The sequence below is a fragment of the Somniosus microcephalus genome, chromosome 5 (assembly GCF_052327205.1).
Source record: "Somniosus microcephalus isolate GS21.2 chromosome 5, FLI_Smic_1.0, whole genome shotgun sequence".
Classification (NCBI taxonomy): Eukaryota; Metazoa; Chordata; class Chondrichthyes; order Squaliformes; family Somniosidae; genus Somniosus; species Somniosus microcephalus.
Genome location: NC_140991.1, coordinates 117325725 through 117343409, shown reverse-complemented (window position 1 = coordinate 117343409; position 17685 = coordinate 117325725). Strand labels below are relative to the sequence as shown.

General features: G+C 44.3%; 1 protein-coding gene across 8 annotated transcripts in view; it reads left to right on the top strand.

Annotated features, from left to right (window-relative positions):
- The window catches only part of tns3 (tensin 3), a 532570-nt gene that overhangs the window by 83389 nt on the left and 431496 nt on the right, over positions 1 to 17685 (top strand). Inside the window, exon 1 of one of the 8 annotated variants that reach the window (XM_085988097.1) lies at positions 6700 to 7062. The exons of the other annotated variants lie outside the window; for them this stretch is intronic. Within the exon in view, the coding sequence (XP_085844223.1) occupies positions 6961 to 7062 (102 nt within the window). The 5' untranslated portion in view covers positions 6700 to 6960. Of the gene's footprint in view, positions 1 to 6699; positions 7063 to 17685 lie in introns of those variants that run through there. 8 annotated transcript variants of the gene reach the window in all.

Sequence of the window (17685 nt, the reverse complement as noted above, 5' to 3'; positions counted from 1 at the left end):
CGAAAAAGTAAATATGCCTACGAGAGTCCCCTAACGATACGCTTTCTTTCGATATAACATACTGAAATAAAGAGTAGATTGCCTTTCAAAAGCTAGGCTTTATTAACCTTAAAAAACCAGCAAGTACATGTTGAGCACCCAGTCTCAACCAAACTGTAGAAAACTGAATTTAAGATGGCCCCACCACAGGTCACATGGAATCAACTAACCAATAAGTTTACAGCATATATTTCAAGGCAGGAAAACAGGCAACCAATTACAATGCTTCTTATAAAACAAGAATAATCACCACACATACGTGTAGGTTCGCTCTATAACTTTTGATTGTATAGCCGGACAGAGAGACAGACAGAGAGGACATACCGGTTTATATATCTATATATATTAAAGGCGCTCTTCTGTCTGTCCCGATGTCTGTCTGTCTGTCCGTTCCTCTCTACGTTTGAAAGTTACAGAGCGTACCGACGCGTGCGTCGCCTCAAAAGAAAGCTTGCGATTCCGGACCGGTCATAGGCGTGTTTACGTTTCGGCCGGACAAAAATCCCGCCCGCGGTATCCCAAAAACGTTCAGCGTTCCCGTCATTAGCATCTCATTAGCGACCGTTGTGACGTCGAGGTCGACCAATCGGACGGCGGGTTCCTTCCTACAGTTGAGTGTCGAGTGACTCGACGATTGACCAATCCTACGCTTCGGTGACCTGACCCGGTCGACCAATCGGTGTGTGTGTGGGCGGTGCCTTATCCTTCTGAACCAAGGTAAGTGGCCCGCCATCTTGATTTTTCACGATTTTTTTTTCCCCCACACTTTCAGTGTGTTAGGGAAGTAGGTAAATATTTGAATTATGTGTTAGAGAATTAATTAACAATTTATTTGAGTTTTATCTTGTGTTTAGCAAACCCCCCCCCCCTCCTCCTCACCCCTCGCGCAGGAGGGACTCGGGGCCTGAAGCTCAAAATATTTCTCTCTTTCTTTCTTCCCTCTCTCTCTCTCTCTCTCTCTCTCCTCCTCTTCCCCCTCTCTCCTTCTCCTCTTCCCTCTCTCCTCTTCCCTCTCTGTCTCTCTCTACTTCCCCCTCTCAGTTTCACGGTGTCGCGGACGGGAGCGCGGGCGGGCCGCGGCGAAGTTTCCGTCGCTCGTTAACGGCCGCCAAGCCGCCCTTGCCTGCCCCCCGCGGGCCGCCTCGCGCCGCCCGCACTGACCGCGCATGCGGCCGCCCGCACTGACCGCGCATGCGCCGCCCGCACTGACCGCGCATGCGCCGCCCGCCCGCAGCGGCCGTCCATCAGCCCGCGCCATACGCGGGGGACCTCAGCTCTGGTCCGTCCCGGCTCAGAACCGGACCTCAGGCGCTAGGCAGGGGCAGGGGCTGGAGAGAGGGACAGGGGAGTGGGGGAAGGGGAGGGGGTGGGGGAGGGTAGGTGTGGGGGTGGGGGAGGGGAGGGAGGGAGACAGGGGAAGGGAGGGAGGGAGGGAGGGGAAGGGAGGGAGACAGGGGAGGGAGGGAGGGGGAGGGGAGGGAGGGAGACGGGAGGGGAGGGAGGGAGGGAGGGACGGGGAGGGGAGGGGAGCGACGGGGAGGGGGAGGGGAGGGGAGGGAGACGGGGGAGGGAGGGGAGGGACGGGGGAGGGGGAGGAGACGGGGGAGGGGAGGGGAGGGAGGAACGGGAGGGGGAGGGAGAGGGGAGGGGAGGGAGGAGACGGGGAGGGTGAGAGGAGACGGGGGGAGGGGAGGGGAGGGAGGGAGACGGGGAGGAGGGGGAGGAGGGGAGGGAGGGAGACAGGGGAGAGGGCGAGGGGAGGGGGAGGGGAGGGAGGGAGACAGGGGAGGGGGAGGGCATGACAGGGGAGAGGGGGGGACTGACGACAGGGGCGGGGGACATGACAGGGAGAGGGGGGACACACAGGGGCAGGGAAGGCCAAGGCGAGACCCGGGCAGGGACCAAGCGCCCAAAATTGCCTTCGCAACGCGGGGCTCCCAGCTAGTGTATATATATATATATATATATAGAATAAAGCAGTTTGTCTCTGTTTGTCTGTCTGACTGTCCGCTGTACACTCAAAAGTTATACAGCGTACCTACACGCATGTTATATCAAAAGAAAGCTTATTAGACTCCCCTAATAGGCGTATTTACTTTTTGTTCAGACAAAAAATTGTTCGGACAGTATACAAAAAAGGTTCGAAAAACGGCAAAATTCCGCTCATTAGCGTTGAGTGACGTGATGGTTTGACTAATCGTACAGGGGATAGCGTTGAGTGATGTGATGGTTGACCAATCGGTGCATCATGGGGGGGAGTGCGGTTCATTGTGTGTGTGGGGACTGAGGCCATCCTACAGGGGATAGCGTTGAGTGATGTGATGGTTGACGAATCCTACAGTTGAGTGACCTGATGGTTGACCAATCGCGTGCATCACGGGGGGCGTTTCATTGCGTGTGTGGGCGGGGCCTAATCCTTCTGAGCTGAGGTGAGTGGCCACCATCTTGATTCCTAACTAATGATTTATTGTTCCCACTTTCTGTGTGTTTATTTTGAAATACAGATTTCCAACAAAAAAAAAGTTGCTTTTAAAAGAAAAAAAAATCCTTTTGCAAAGGGGGACTCGGGCTTTCCCCCCCTCGGCGGTGGGATGAGCTGCCTGCAGGCCTCGAAGCCTCGGGCCTCTCCTCGCCAGCCACGCCCGAAACTAGGCACCGCCCGTCCCGCTGGGCCCGATTCCAAACCAGCGGGCCCGCGATCACTGCCATCTTGGTAAAGGCTGGTGCGGCGGGACTGAGCCGGGCATTGCCATCGCCGCCCATCTTGGGTAAAGGCTGGCGGGGCGGGAGACAGCGAGTGCCTGAGAACGTCAGTGGCAGCCCGGAGCGGGACCTGAGAGTCAGGCCGGGCCTCACGCGCTCGGCCGCGCACCGGCCGGTGCTGATCCGCACACGGGGGCTTAGGCTCACCGCATCCGGGCTCGGAGGAAAGTGAGAGAGAGGGGGAGGGAGGGAGAGAGAGAGAGAGGAAATCAGGGAGAGGGAGGGGAGGGAGAGGAGAGAGGGAGGGTGAGGAGAGGGAGTGGGAGGGAGAGCTCGCCGCCTTCCTTCCTTCGCAGGGGTCCATCTGGCCAGGCCTGAGGCGCCCTTCCCCCCCCCCCCTCTCTCTCCAGGGCTAATCCCGAACTAAATCCAGCAGAGTCTCTCTCTCTCTCTTCTCCCCCATCTCTCTCTTCTCCCCCATCTCTCTCTCTCCCCCATCTCCTCTCTTCTCCCCCATCTCTCTCTTCTCCCCCATCTCTCCTCTTCTCCATCCCTCTCTCTTCTCTCCCCCATCTCTCTCTTCTCCCCATCTCTCTCTTCTCCCCAGTCTCCTCTCTCTCTCTCTCTCTCTCTCCTCTTCCCCCCCCCCCCCAGCCTCTCTCTTTCCCCCCCCCCAGCCGCTCTCTCTCCCAACAACAACATGCCCTCAAAAAAAAAAAAAAAAAAAAAAACCATCGGCACCGCCGGGCACTCCAGCTAGTTATTAATAAAAGGGACCCTACATGGACATTTTAAATCAAAAAGTGTACCCAAGATGGCGTCCGTGCCTCGTGGCAGAAAGCCTGTGAGATTTTAAAACTTGGACTCTGCGACGCAGGCAGCTTGTGGAGAAATCGAAACCAAAGCTGCAGTTTCTGTGAAGAGAGACTTTGTATTTTGAAAGCAGACAGGACTTTGAATTATGCATTAGATCAAATTGGAGACAAATCTAAATCCAGTTAGGCCTACAGTTAAGGCCATCAAGCAGTTTGCATAAATAATCGGCAACGGATTAAGGAAGCCATTGAGGCTGGACAGTCTCATCAAGGTGCATTCATAACAAAACAAGTCAATTATCGGGCCAGTAGATGTGATTACCGGCCACCTAAAAACAGTTAGTATAGATTGCCACCATTATTTAAAATAGCCCGCCAATATTAAGACAAAGAACTAACCTGATTTGGCGCGCAGATAAGGGTTTTTGAAAGGAGTATAATTGAAGGCCCCGGGTAGCAATCTCTTTTTTTTTCTCTTCTCTCTGGCCTATCCTTGCTCCTCGACCTCGTGGCTGCTGCTCTTTCCCCGTCCCGTGCTTATCCCCTGGCCTTTGCCCGTGCCTTTCCCCACTCCATCTGGAATCGCCCAGGCACTGCATCGGGCGGACACGGACAATCCAGGCCAGGCGGGACGCGACGAGGCGAGGAGGCAAGACGAACTGAGGAGACGAATTGAGGAAGACGACTGAAGATAAGCTTCGAATCATCGGGCCTTCAGTCTCAGCTGACCGACTATCTTTATGCAAACTCAAACTGTCAGCCAAGGAAGAGGAACCGTCATCCCTGCAAGGTAAAGCACCCAAGCAGAGACTTTAACTTTGGGGTACTCGTACCTGGACAACGCCCTTGCAGCACCCAGAGACCACGTGACGACGGCAGGCTCTAGAGAGCACCAAGAGCGAACCCCGAACCCCACCGCTGTTTTGAGTTCAGCAGACCCCTTTTGATTGGGGAGCATAAATTCTGGCCCCTCATAGCTTGATCTAGTTAGGTATAGGGGGTGGGATAAGGATAAGGGGATTGTTAAGATAGTTGTTTTCCCTCGATGTGCCGTGTGTTCCCCATTCCCTGTATAAGTATATAGTTATTTGTATTTGCCTGTAATTTTTATACTGGTAACTTCTCAAGACTGTTATTTTTCTGTTTAATAAAATCTTGAGTTTTGCTTACATCCAAACCACCTGTCTACTCGAGTCTTTTCTGTATCGCCGCCTGTACCTAAGTCCGGTGTCTAGAACCCAGGGGCGTGGGAGCGATTCGAACCGCTCATAAACAGTCAGGGGCACAACTGACTGGGCGTACGCGCCAAACACCACCACACGCCACCCCCTACAGGACGGAACCCTCCAACCCGCTGCCTATGGTAAAATCGCGGCCTAAGTGATTGACTGGTAGGAGTATCCTTCCTCTTTATCATAAAAATAGTGCAAAGTGGTGATTCTAATTTTAGCAAATGTAGTGTTGTTAGCTAGAATAGCTAGAATTAGTTGAAATGATAAGTTTGGCAGCGATTGTGATTATCCCAATTGCCAGTATATGCAATCTGCTTGCCCTTGTGTGAGGGTCAGTTCGCCAGAAGCACTGACAGGAAATTCGGCTCCAAAAGGATAACAGTCAACAACTAATACTTATAGATTTAGGCATGTAACCCTAGTCTTGGTTTATCTGAGATGCAGTGTGGTTAGTTATACTAGGATTTGATTGATTGTGTTTGCTTATAAACTTGATTTCGTGGGGATTTTCAGATGTGTTTGAGTTAACACTGATGGTATGTGGGTTTCTGTGAATTTACCTTACAGGCAGTGTGATGGCACATTTGGTTTAAGCCCAACATCCTCAGCCAGTGGAATAGTGTTTAGTGCTATTTCAGTCATGAAGCCTTATGGCGATGCCTGGGTCAAGACTAGATGCTTCCACACACAACCAGCCAATATTTGGCCCATTTCAGTCACTGATTCTCCTTTCTGCTGCTACCCAATATACCATATAGGAGCAACTGTGCGCCTTTAAGAATCTGCGGTTAAATTATTCTTTGAATTAAACAGAAGCAAACTTCCTGTGGGTTTTGCCTACATCACAGTGTACAGTGTGCCATTGTTCCAGCTCTAACTGAGCTCCCTCTTGAATTCCTCTGCCCTGCTGTGGATTTTTTATACTATTTGCTTTAGCAACGATGCTGTTAATAGTTGTTGAAGAATACTCCCTACATAATGAAGAAAAGCTTTTGGAAAATCATATATTTCAAAGAAACGTTGGCAAAAAAGGATGTCGTGATTTTGTTTGCCATTTTTTGGGGCTTTTCGGGGAAAGTAAATTAATATTCCATTTGCCTACTGTGTTACCTCAATAACTGGTGAAAAATCAGTAATGTATGTTTTTAGAGCGTCTGAATTCATTTTCTTGTGTCATACTACTTATGCACACTATTTAAACAAAATGATGGGAAACAGTGAAATATAAACATAATTAGTGACCAGAGGGATTTGCTTATTGATTCAGTTTTATAAAATCTTATTTTAATAGTGTTATTTGAATCCACACAGAGCAGATGGGACTCATTTCCTGATATTTGAGCTGTTCTTAACTTCAGCCAGAGCTGAAGGTCTGGATTTCATTAAAAAGACCCCCTGAAGGCATCTTTTCAAATTCCAGAAATAATAACGTTTTTGCTTTATAAGGGTAAATAATTCAATGCAGTAATTCTTGTGAATAAAAGGCATAACATGAAAGAAGTAGTTACAGGTGACATTAACCGTCATTAAGTATGTGCAATATTTATGCAGGTAGTATACATCATCCTGATGCACTATATTGGATGACATGTGTCTTTGGTAAAACAAAATCACTTTGATCTCATATGGAGCTATTTTGGACTGTCTCTTTGCTCCGTTTAATTGTTGATTTATGGTTGTTCTAAGCAGTGCATTTGTTTCTGAAATAATCACTACCCCATATGTCTTTAAATGCATGTCATCATTTTTTTTGTATAGGTCGTTTGTGAAGAGTTTAATATTTCTTGGCTGATTGGACGACTTATATTGAGAAGCTTCCAACTTTTTTTTAAAACTTTGCTTCTAGCTGTAGTACCCAGATCCAGAAACCCTCCCACTAGAGTAGGAAGGCTTCATTTCCTTAGTGGAGTCAAAGGCACGCGACATATCCCTTGCTTTTTCCACTGTGAGGGACAATCTGGTCAGTTTATGTTGATTGGAGCTAGACATCGTATGAATTGTACTAGATCTGTTTGCTATCACCTGTTCTGGTTACCGAGTGAAGGTCAAGTATAGCCAGGCGCCGGAAGATTTAGCTGCTTGTCTAAAAGTATTGCAGATTAACCTGAAACGTCTTGCAGGAAAGTGCCGTGAAGAGCTCACTGTAAGAAAAGAGCAACTCCGCCATTCTCATGGGCTGCACAGTGAGCTTGGCTTGCCTTGAGGATGACATTTGTCATGTGCCACTGGATCATCAGAGCCAAGTACAAGGAAAGAAAAGTCTTATGGAAAAGGTAGTGTGAGTTATGAAATTTTTAAAATGTAACAAAACTATTATCCTTTTTAAATATCTGATGGGATCAATCATAACTAGTTTGTCTAGAATAAGGTTCTAATGTTTTCAGATCATTTGAATCGGTTTCAATTTTGCTAATTTGCGGGATCGTTTTCTTTTTGATTTGACCACGTTGAAATATAGAACAGATAATTGAAAAGGATTTGCTAGACTTTCTTTTCTTTCCAGTTTTGAAGAAGGGTTCGACCCGAAACGTCAACTCAGATTTCTCTCCACGGATGTTGCTTGACCTGCTGAGTTTTTCCAGCATTTTCTGTTGTTATTTTGCTAGACTAATGCTGTGAATGGTGGCCAGCAGAGATCTTAACCACGAGTTCAAATACTTATACATTTCTATGGATATCCCCTGTCTTTCTGTAATTGTTTCTACTTCCTTTCCAATGTGTCTTACTTCAGGTAATCAATGCATTCTGTTATTTGTCCTGTATGTTAAAATTGATAACATTTGTTGCAAAAGCAGTTTTGCAAGAAGTGAAAGGTAGTTGTGAAATGCATGTAAAAGGTTAAAAAAAATTGTGGAAATGAGAAGTAACATAGGGAACATGAAGGAAAAAACAGTTCTAGTTTACAGCTCGTGAAGTTAACAAGCCCGCCTTTTTGATGTGCTGGTCCCAGACTTCAATCAGTTCTAAGCAATAAAAAATGTTCTTAATAAATTTGATCAATTATAATACAAAGGTGGTTATGAAAATCTTTTCATGAAAATTCATTTTGTTAAATTTAGCAGGAACTTGTTTGATGAATTGCTCTACTTAAGCAATTTGAGGTTCAATTAGTTTGAATATGGTTTTTCTCCTTTTGCCAAAGACAACAGCATATCAAGTATTTATTAAAGACGGAGAAAATCAGAGGTCACCATCAAATGTCACAGCCAATAATTGTGTGTAATATAATCAGAGTCAATACTAACTGGAATTAACAATGTTTTATGACTTTTTACAAATATTCCTATACTGTAATTTATGAAGACAATATATGGTTAGAAAGATTAGAGGTTGTCAGAATACCAATATGTAATGGCAAGGACATTGCTAATGTACAACTTTAAGAAAAAAATGCAATAAAACATTAATTTATTAAATAATATTTTGGTCATGTATAATGTCAGAAAAAACACTTTGATTCTACTATAGGATTTGTCCAAATGATTCAATAGGTAAATGAGCCATAAAAAACAAAGGTCCTAATTACACAACCTCTGGTTTGTGTGCTTAGCTGTTGTCAGCGAAGGCAGCAATGGGGGCAACTGTGATTACATTCAGTGTACCCTTGAAAAAAATCAACTTGAGTTTCTCTCCTGATCACTATTTTGTGAATCCTGTTGGAAGGTACAGGTGTGGCTGTTTGGCAAGGTTGGGACTGGGCTTTGGCCCTCCAATGTCACATCTCATTGTTAAATTTCCAGCAATGCCTTAATTTAAAAAAAATTCTCATTGTTGTGTTCAAATCCCTCCATTTCCTCGCCCCTCCTATCACTGTAACCTCCTCCAGCCCTACAACTCCCTGAGATCTCTGCACTCCTCCAATTCTGGCCTGTTGCACATTCCTGATTTTTATCTCTCTGCCATTGGCATTTAGTGCCTTCAGTTGCCTAGGCCCTAACCTCTGGAATTCCCTCCCTAAACCTCTCTGCCCTTCTATCTCTTTTCCCTCCTTTAAGTCGCTCATTAAAACCTACCTCTTCAACCAAGCTTTTGGTCACCTATCCTAATATCCTTTGTGACTCGGTGTTAAATTTGCTCCTGTGAACTGCCTTGGGATGTTTTTACTACGTTAGAGGCATTATATAAATGCTATTTGTTGTCTGGGCTTTCACATGGCCACTTGGAAGGCTTCCAACAGATGTGAATTCATACATGAGCTTTTACAAGAGGAAGGTAAAAAGTTTGAGGAAATAAAATTCCAATGTAAGTTTGCTAAAGTTTTGGATGCAGCCCGCTCTGGTTCTGTGGGTACATGCACTGTGTTGTCCAGCATCCAGATTTTGAAATAAGGAAAATTGTAGGCTAGATGCCTTTTAAGTGCTGAGTTAACTGATCCTACTAGGAGCAACAACAGAGGTGCACAATAGGCATCAGTGGGTAAGGAAGGGAAAAATATCACTATCAGCACAGGGTTGGTCTGAGGACCCACACCCCGATACAGTTAACACTCTTTGCCCAGGATCTCACGTGATGAAGAATACTTGAGCAAAATACCAAAGTGTTGCTACCTTCTGTAGAAATGTACACCAGCATGTCACTTCCTTCAGGTGAGCAGTGGACAAGGGAGTAAAATTGGAGATAGGAGGGAAAAGAAAACCTTGATGATGTTTATTCCTACAGCAGAAATTAAACTGCAAGAACAGTTCTGGTAAATAAGGTGTGATTAGATTATGGGTTATTAGATGGTTTGCAAAATTTAAAGAGGCAAAATCCTTATGAATATTGAAACAGATGAGGCAATTGAATGATTTATCAAAAGATTTCCCTAGTAGACGTACAGGGATGCATCCACATTATTCATTCCTGTATCAGTTGAAACATCTCTGTTTAATGAGCTTTTGTTGCTTGACATGTTTTATGACCATCAACCTAGACCATCTTTCTGTGATTTCCTAGACATCAAAAAGGCAGATATAAACCAAATGCATAATGTCATGCATAACTGCTGCACCCGGTTTTCTGCTATTTGGCCATGAGTAGGACTTCAGGTATGTGTGATTTCAGGGGTTACACATCTAACATTGCCAACTAGAGATCAGGCCACCTTAGACTGGGTATTATGTAATGAGAAAGGATTAATTAGCAATCTTGTTGTGCGAGACCCCTTGGGGAGGAGCGATCATAATATGATAGAATTCTTCATTAAAATGGAGAGTTAAGTATTTGACTCAGACTAGGGTCCTGAATTTAAATAAAGGAAACTACGATGGTATGAGGCATGAGTTGGCTAGGATGGATTGGAGAATGTTACTTAAAGGGTTGATGGTGGATAGGCAATGGCAAACATTTAAAGATCGCATGGATGAACTACAGAATTTGTTCATCCCTGTTTGGCATAAAATAAAACAAAAAAGGTGACTCAACCGTGGCTAACAAGGGAAATTAGGGATAGCATAAGATCCAAGGAGAGGACATATAAATTGGCCACAAAAAGCAGCAAACCTGAGGATTGGGAGCAGTTTAGGATTCAGCAAAGGAGGACAAAGGGATTAATTAAGAGGAGGGAAATAGATTGAGAGTAAGCTTGCAGTGAACATAAAAACTGACTGTAAAAGCTTCTATAGGTATGTGAAGAGAAAAAGATTGGTGAAGTCGAGCGTCGGTCCCTTGCAGTTTGAATCAGGGGAATTTATAATGGGGAACAAAGAAATGGCAGACCAATTAAATACATACTTTTGTTCTGTCTTCACAAAGGAAGACACAAATAACCTCCCAGAGATGTCAGGGAACATAGGGTCTAATGAGAGGGAGGAATTGAATGAAATCAGTATTTGTAGGGAAATGGTGTTAGGGAAATTGACGGGATTGAAGGCCGATAAATCCCTAGGGCCTGATAATCTACATCCTAGGGTACTTAAGGAAGTGGCCCTAGAAATAGTAGATGCATTGCTGGTCATCTTCCAAAATTCTATAGACTCTGGAACAGTTCACATGGATTGGAGGACAGCTAATGTAACCCCACTATTTAAAAAAGCTGGTAGAGAGAAAATGGGGAATTATAGACCGGTAAGTCTGACATCGGTTGTGGGGAAAATGTCAGAGTCCTTTTATAAAAGATGTAATAGCAGAGCACTTGGAAAACAGTGACAGGATCGGACAAAGTCAACATGGATTTATAAAAGGTAAATCATACTTGACTAATCTGGAATTTTTTGAGGATTTAACTGGTAGAATAGATAAGGGAGAACCAGTGGATGTGGTGTTTTTGGACTTTCATAAGGCTTTTGATAAGGTCCCGAACAAGAGATTACTGTGCAAAGTTAAAGCACACGGGATTGGGGGTAAGGTACTGTCTTGGATACAGAACTGGTTGGCAGACAAGAAGCAAAGAGTTGGAATAAACGGGTCTTTTTTCGAGTGGCAGGCAGTGACTAGTGGGGTACTGCAGGGATCGGTGCTAGGACCCCAGCTATTCACAATATATATAAATGATCTAGACGAGGGAACTAGATGTAATATCTCCAAGTTTGCAGATGACACAAAGCTGGGTGGACGTGTGTGCTGTGAGGAGGATGCCGAGAAACTCTAGTATGATTTGGACAGGTTGGGTGATATGGCAAATGCAGTATAATGTGGATAAATGCGAGGTCATCCACTTCGGTAGCAAAAACAGAAAGACAGATTATTATCTGAACGGCAATAGATTGGGAAAAGGGGATGTGCAACGAGACCTGGGTGTCCTTGTGCACCAGTCGCTGAAGGTAAGCATGCAGGTGCAGCAGGCGGTTAAGAAGGCAAATGGTATGTTGGCCTTCATAGCGAGAGGATTCGAGTACAGGAGCAAGGATGTCTTGCTGCAGTTGTACAGGGCCTTGGTGAGACCACACCTTGAGTATTGTGTGCAGTTTTGGTCGCCTTATCTGAGGAAGGATGTTCTTGCCATGGAGAGAGTGCTGCGAAGATTCACCAGACTGATACCTGGGATGGCAGGAATGACCTATGAGGAGAGATGGTCGATTAGGCTTATATTCGCTAGAGTTTAGAAGAATGAGAGGGGATCTCATTGAAACTTATAAAATTCTAACAGGACTAGACAGACTAGATGCAGGAAGGATGTTCCCGATGGCGGGGGAGTCCAGAACCAGGGGTCACAGTCTAAGGATAAGGGGTAAGCCATTTAGGACTGAGATGAGGAGGAATTTCTTCACTCAGAGAGTGGAGAACCTGCGGAATTCTCTACCACACAAGGCAGTTGAGGCCACTTTATTAAATATATTCAAGAAGGAGTTAGATATATTTCTTAAGGCTAAAGGGATCAACGGATATGGGGAGAAAGCAGGGACAGGGTACTGAATTTGGATGATTAGCCATGATCTCATTAAATAGCGGAACAGGCTCGAGGGGCCAAATGGCCTACTCCTGCTCCTATCTTCTATGTTTCTATGTTCTTTGTACAGTGTGCCAGCTGGAAATTCTAGAAACTGCTTGTAATGTGGGATTCTGGCATTCCATGGATTCTTTGAGAAGGGTGACATGTAGCCATCCTACCATTTCCCATAATAACAACAGAAAATGCTGGAAAAACTCAGCAGGCCACGCAACATCCGTGGAGAGAAATTAGAGTGATGTTTCGGGTCTAACCCTTTTTCAAACCCTTTTTCAAAAAGGGTTGGATCCGAAACGTCACTCTAATTTCTCTCCACGGATGTTGCCTGGCCTGCTGAGTTTTTCCAGCATTTTCTGTTGTTATTTTGGATTTCCAGCATCTGCAGTATTTTGCTATCGTACTATCATTTCCCATGTTTTTTTTGCTAGTCTTACGATTAATAATAAATTTTGAAGAAAATCTGAATTGGCTCCAAACACAGCAGACGTTTTCTCAGAAGGCAGAGTCTCTGGTAGATTCTAAGAGTTGGCTGGTCCTGATTAGTTTCAAATTAAATTTATAAAATTGTATTTGGGATATCCAGACCTAAAGTTTGTAAAAGTGACAGTTTGAACAGGGTGGTGTAGTTGAAACATTTTTGTAAGTTCCTTTCAGTTTTGGAACACTGGTCATGAATTTATGACTTTTGCAGTGATAATGTATTTTTTCTGATATTGGCATAGAACATTGTCAGATTATATGGAAAATTAAATTAGTATTTATGACTGCATACAATTATCATTTTGGCATGTTTGAAGAGAAATAAATCTAAAATTTCAAAAGTAGAACTTTGTCTTGGAACCCCCCTCACTATTTAATGGGAATTTGTGCCTATTTTGGCACCAATATATGGAAGATATGATACTGCAGCTGCACCATATTATAATCTAATTCGCATAAACCACAAGTACTCATCTGAACTATAAGGGAAATGTGTATTCAATTCAGTTAACTGGCATACAGCTCAGTGTCTGGACAGTCTACACAGAGATTAAACTGACTGGAGCTTCTAAAAATATGTGTTTTGTGGTTCATATCCAAGTAAAGGAGAGTGAGAGAGGGGCCATCAGTCCACAGTGGAATTGACCCGTACTGGGTCATTTGGCTTGGCAGTATTGTGGTGTTTAAGCTGTATATTTGAAATAGCAGCATGTGTATATGCGATCAGGCTACTTGCAACATCTTTATCACTATTGTAATGGCATTTACAAAATTTAGTGCTCTTCTGCAAGGACAAGTTATTTCAATTTTGAGGCACCATATTGGTATCCCCTGTTACTCTGGTTTAAATTTAACCCCTTGACAGCTTCCATAAGCACTTCTGTACCAACATTTTTAACAAGTTATTCATTGATAGTGGAATAAATTGGAGAGTTAAATACAGTACTCCTTGTCTTATTTTTGATTCTATATATTATCTACCATTTAAAAAGTTGCTGGAAGTCCATTACTTGAATAGCATTGGGCAGAAAAGTGTCTATTTTGAAATCCACTCAAGTATTCAGAAGGTCGCTAATTGTACAGAGGCACCCTGATTGTGAAATTCTGAAGGGTTGGCAGCAAAAGTCAAGTTAGATTGACCCTTGACCCACACCTGCTTTTAATTAGAGGTTTTCCTCTTTAAAAGCTTTAAAAATCCTCGACATAAAAGACAAAATATATCCTTTGGCTAAGAGAGATTAAAAAACAATTTCCTTTAAAATGGTGTTTATTAAATAATTTAACATCTGTGGAGTCCTGTAGCAAAATGACTCCCCAGTTGCTGTGATGCACTTTATTTGCTTTGTTCAATCACGTTCCCCTTGACTCTCTCTACAGATCAGCTTCCCAGTTCCCCAGGAGCATTACAGCCATCAGAAATCTATTGTAAAGACTGTTTAGTTGATAATTTAATTCTTTAAGCACTCTGGCATTTTTTAATAAATAATATTAGCTACCCTTGTTTATCGCTTGTTCTTGAGATTTTGATTGATACCTAATGTTATTCAGGCTAAAATGTCACTACTGTAATCTTTATCTAACTGAATAAATGGGAGCACAATAAATACTGTGACGAGTGGTTTGAGAGTTAATAGTTCTGCAAAAATGTATATATTCATAAAACTAGTGATCTCCTCTCATTTACAACAACTTTATTCTGGGCAGACTTTCTGAACCAGTGTTGGGACCCATGAAAATCATGTGCTGAAGAAGACTTTGCAAGATGTTTGTTAATGCATTGGTAGACATTCCGTGGTGAATAACCAGCATTATATCATATTTATTGAAGCAATGCTACTCAGTCAGTAGCAACATTTTTGCAGGAGGCAGCGGGGGAAGAGCCGGGCCGGGCTGCGGTGTGTCGCTTCTCCACCCCCCCCCCCCTCCACCCCTCTCTCCTCGCTTCCCTGAGGTGACCGGAGTGGATTCACTCCGTGATTGAGGGTGGCGGGGGAGAGAAAGTCTCTCCTGTCCCCTGGGAGATCTGCGCTCCTGTCGTTAGGGCCACCACATCGAGAGTCAGCGGCCAGACATCCTACGAAACCCAGACAGAGAGGAGTTGCGGGAAGGAGGGAGGAGGACAGTAGGAGGATGTGTGTGCTAGGCCGTTATAGCAGAGCCTGGTCTCCAATCATCTTGGATCCCCTTGCCATTGGACCAAGATCTTGCTCTGTCAAGCCCGTGTGGTAGCTGGTGTGCAACGGCCACCCCACGTTAAAAGAATTCACACACAGACATCTTCCACCCTTTAAAATGAAGTTCAGGACCTGGAACGTCAGGACCCTCATGGCTCGCATTGAACTCATCAGTCACCTGAGAACTCATTTTTAATGTGGAAGCAAGTCACCCTCGGTTCCGAGGGACTGCCTAAGAAGAGGAAGAGCAACATTTTACAGCAGCAACAAGCTGTATGAGTTTGCTGATGGATCTCATGTAACTTTACTCAGGGGCTGTCCTGGGCCTGGAGCACAGTTTCTGATCATTACACAATCCTGCTATGAATGGTGCAGGACAAGGCCCCTGCCTCCCATCATGATTTTTGGTCCCAATTTTAAGCCAACATTTAACATTAAAACGGCCGATGTAAACATTTAAATTGGAAATCTTGTCAACAATGACCTGTACCATTGTAGTTGTGGGTTTTGGACCATAGATGGTGGTGTGGAGCAAGTTTCTGAAAACGATCTCAACTCAGTTTGCACCTTGTATATAAAGAAAAATTAAACAATTGACTGAGCAACACTATATGCAATTTATTAGTTGAGCACTAAAAATGATCACATCTGCCAATCACAGTCTAAAAGACACAAGTGACCAAGCAACATGCCTGTTGTGAATATATTTATCAATGATTGCTATGGGGATTTATCACAGTGCCATGGTTGACCACACCATCCTCCTCCAACGCCTCTCCACCGTTGTCCAGCTGGGTGAGACTGCACTCGCCTGGTTCCATTCTTACCTATCCAGTCATAACCAGAGAATCACTTGCAATGACTTCTCTTCCTGCTCCCGCACTGTTACCTCTGGTATCCACCAAGGATCTATTCTTGGCGCCCTACAATTTTTCTTCTACTTGCTGCCCCTTGGCGACATCACCTGAAAACAGTGTCAGTTTCCACCTGTAGGCTGACGACACCCAGCTCTACCTCACCACTACTTTTCTCGACCCCTCCACGGTGTCTAAGTTATCATTCTGCTTGTCCAACATCCAGCACTGGATGAGCAGAAATTTCCTCCTCCTAAATATTGGTAAAACCAAAGCCATTGTCTTTGGTCCCCGCCTCAAACTCCATTCTCTAGCCATCGACTCCATCCCTCCCCCTGGCAACTGTCTGAGGCTGAACCAGACCGTCCACAGCTCGCAACCTTGGTGTCTTATTTGAGTCCGAGATGAGCCTCTGACCACATATCCGCACCATCACTAAGACCGCCTATTTCACCTCTCTGACATTGCCCGACTGCTCCCCTACCTCAGCTCATCTGCTGATGAAACTCTCCTCCATGCCTTTGTTATCTCTAGACTGGACAAGTCCAACTCACTCCCGGCCAGCCTACCATCGTCCACCCTCCATAAACTTGAGCTTATCCAAAACTCTGCTGCGCATCATGTTCTGTTCACCCATCCCCCCCCTCTGCTTGCTGATCTACATTGGATCCCGGTTAAGCAATGTCTTGATTTTAAAATTCTCAGCCTTTTCATATCCCTCCATGGCCTCATCATTCCTTATCTCTAACGTTCACCAGCCCTACAATCCTCCGAGATATCTGCGCTCCTCCAATTCTGGCCTCTTGCACATCCCCGATTTTAATCACCCTACTATTGGTGGCCGTGCCTTCAGTCGGCAAGGCCCTAAACTATGAAATTCCCCCCCTAAACCTCTCCGCCTTTCTACCACCCTTTCCACCTTTTAAGATGCTCCTTAAAAATTTGGACATCTGCCCTAATATCTCCTTATGTGGCTCGATGTTAAACTTTGTTTGATAGCACTCCTGTGAAGTGCCTTAGGACATTTTACTACGTTAAAGGCGCTATATAAATACAAGTTGTTGTTGCCCTTCCCTCATATAATAACATGGAAAAAAAAATACTCCAACAAAAAATAGAAATAGCTTGTGGAATTGGGAATTAAAACTTCTTTGATAAAATTCAGTTGTCAAAATATCAACAATAAATGGAATCAGCATAAATACTACTGAGGACTGTTGATCACTTCACATATCCAGGTAGCACTGTGATTATACTGCAAGACACAAAGTCCAGATTCATATGACTAAATCTAAAATCACTCAGAAATTGGAACAACATTTAAATGAATAAGCATTCTGGAGTTGTTAAAATGCAGTTTAAAAACTGCAGCTCCAGCAAAACAGACAGTGGCGCTACAGGAAAGAAGCAAATACTTTGAGAAGCTTTCCACCACAATTCCTCGCAGTAAATTAATTCAAGTTTAACTCTAGTAACAGCATGCCACAATGCAATTCCTGAGGATTGAAAAATGGCTAAAGTAACCCCACTGTTTCAAAAATGAGTCACCAGGCAAACCTAGAAACTGTAGACTAATCAGTTTAACATGTCAGTTATGGAAATTGTTTGAAATGATTTTGGTAGATCTGCTGGATGAACACTTGGAAGTAAAGAACAGCTGGCGTTGATTCAGGAAAGGGAGGTCATATTTAATTACTTGGGGGCGGCGGTGGTGGTGGTCTGAAGATAGTATTGACATGGTTGACTGGGGAAATGCATTTAATGTGAATTTTCAGAGGTTTGACAACAACAATAAATTGCATTTATATAGCACCTTTTAATGTAGTAAAACGTCCCAAGGTGCTTCACAGGAGCGCTATCAAACAAAATTTGACATCGAGCCACATGAGATATTGGCCAGATGACCAAAAGCTTTGTCAAAGAGGTAGGTTTTAAGGAGCGTCTTAAAGGAGGACAGAGGGCTACAGAGGCAGAGGTGTATACGGAAGGAAATTCCAGAGCTTAGGGCCTAGGCAGCTGAAA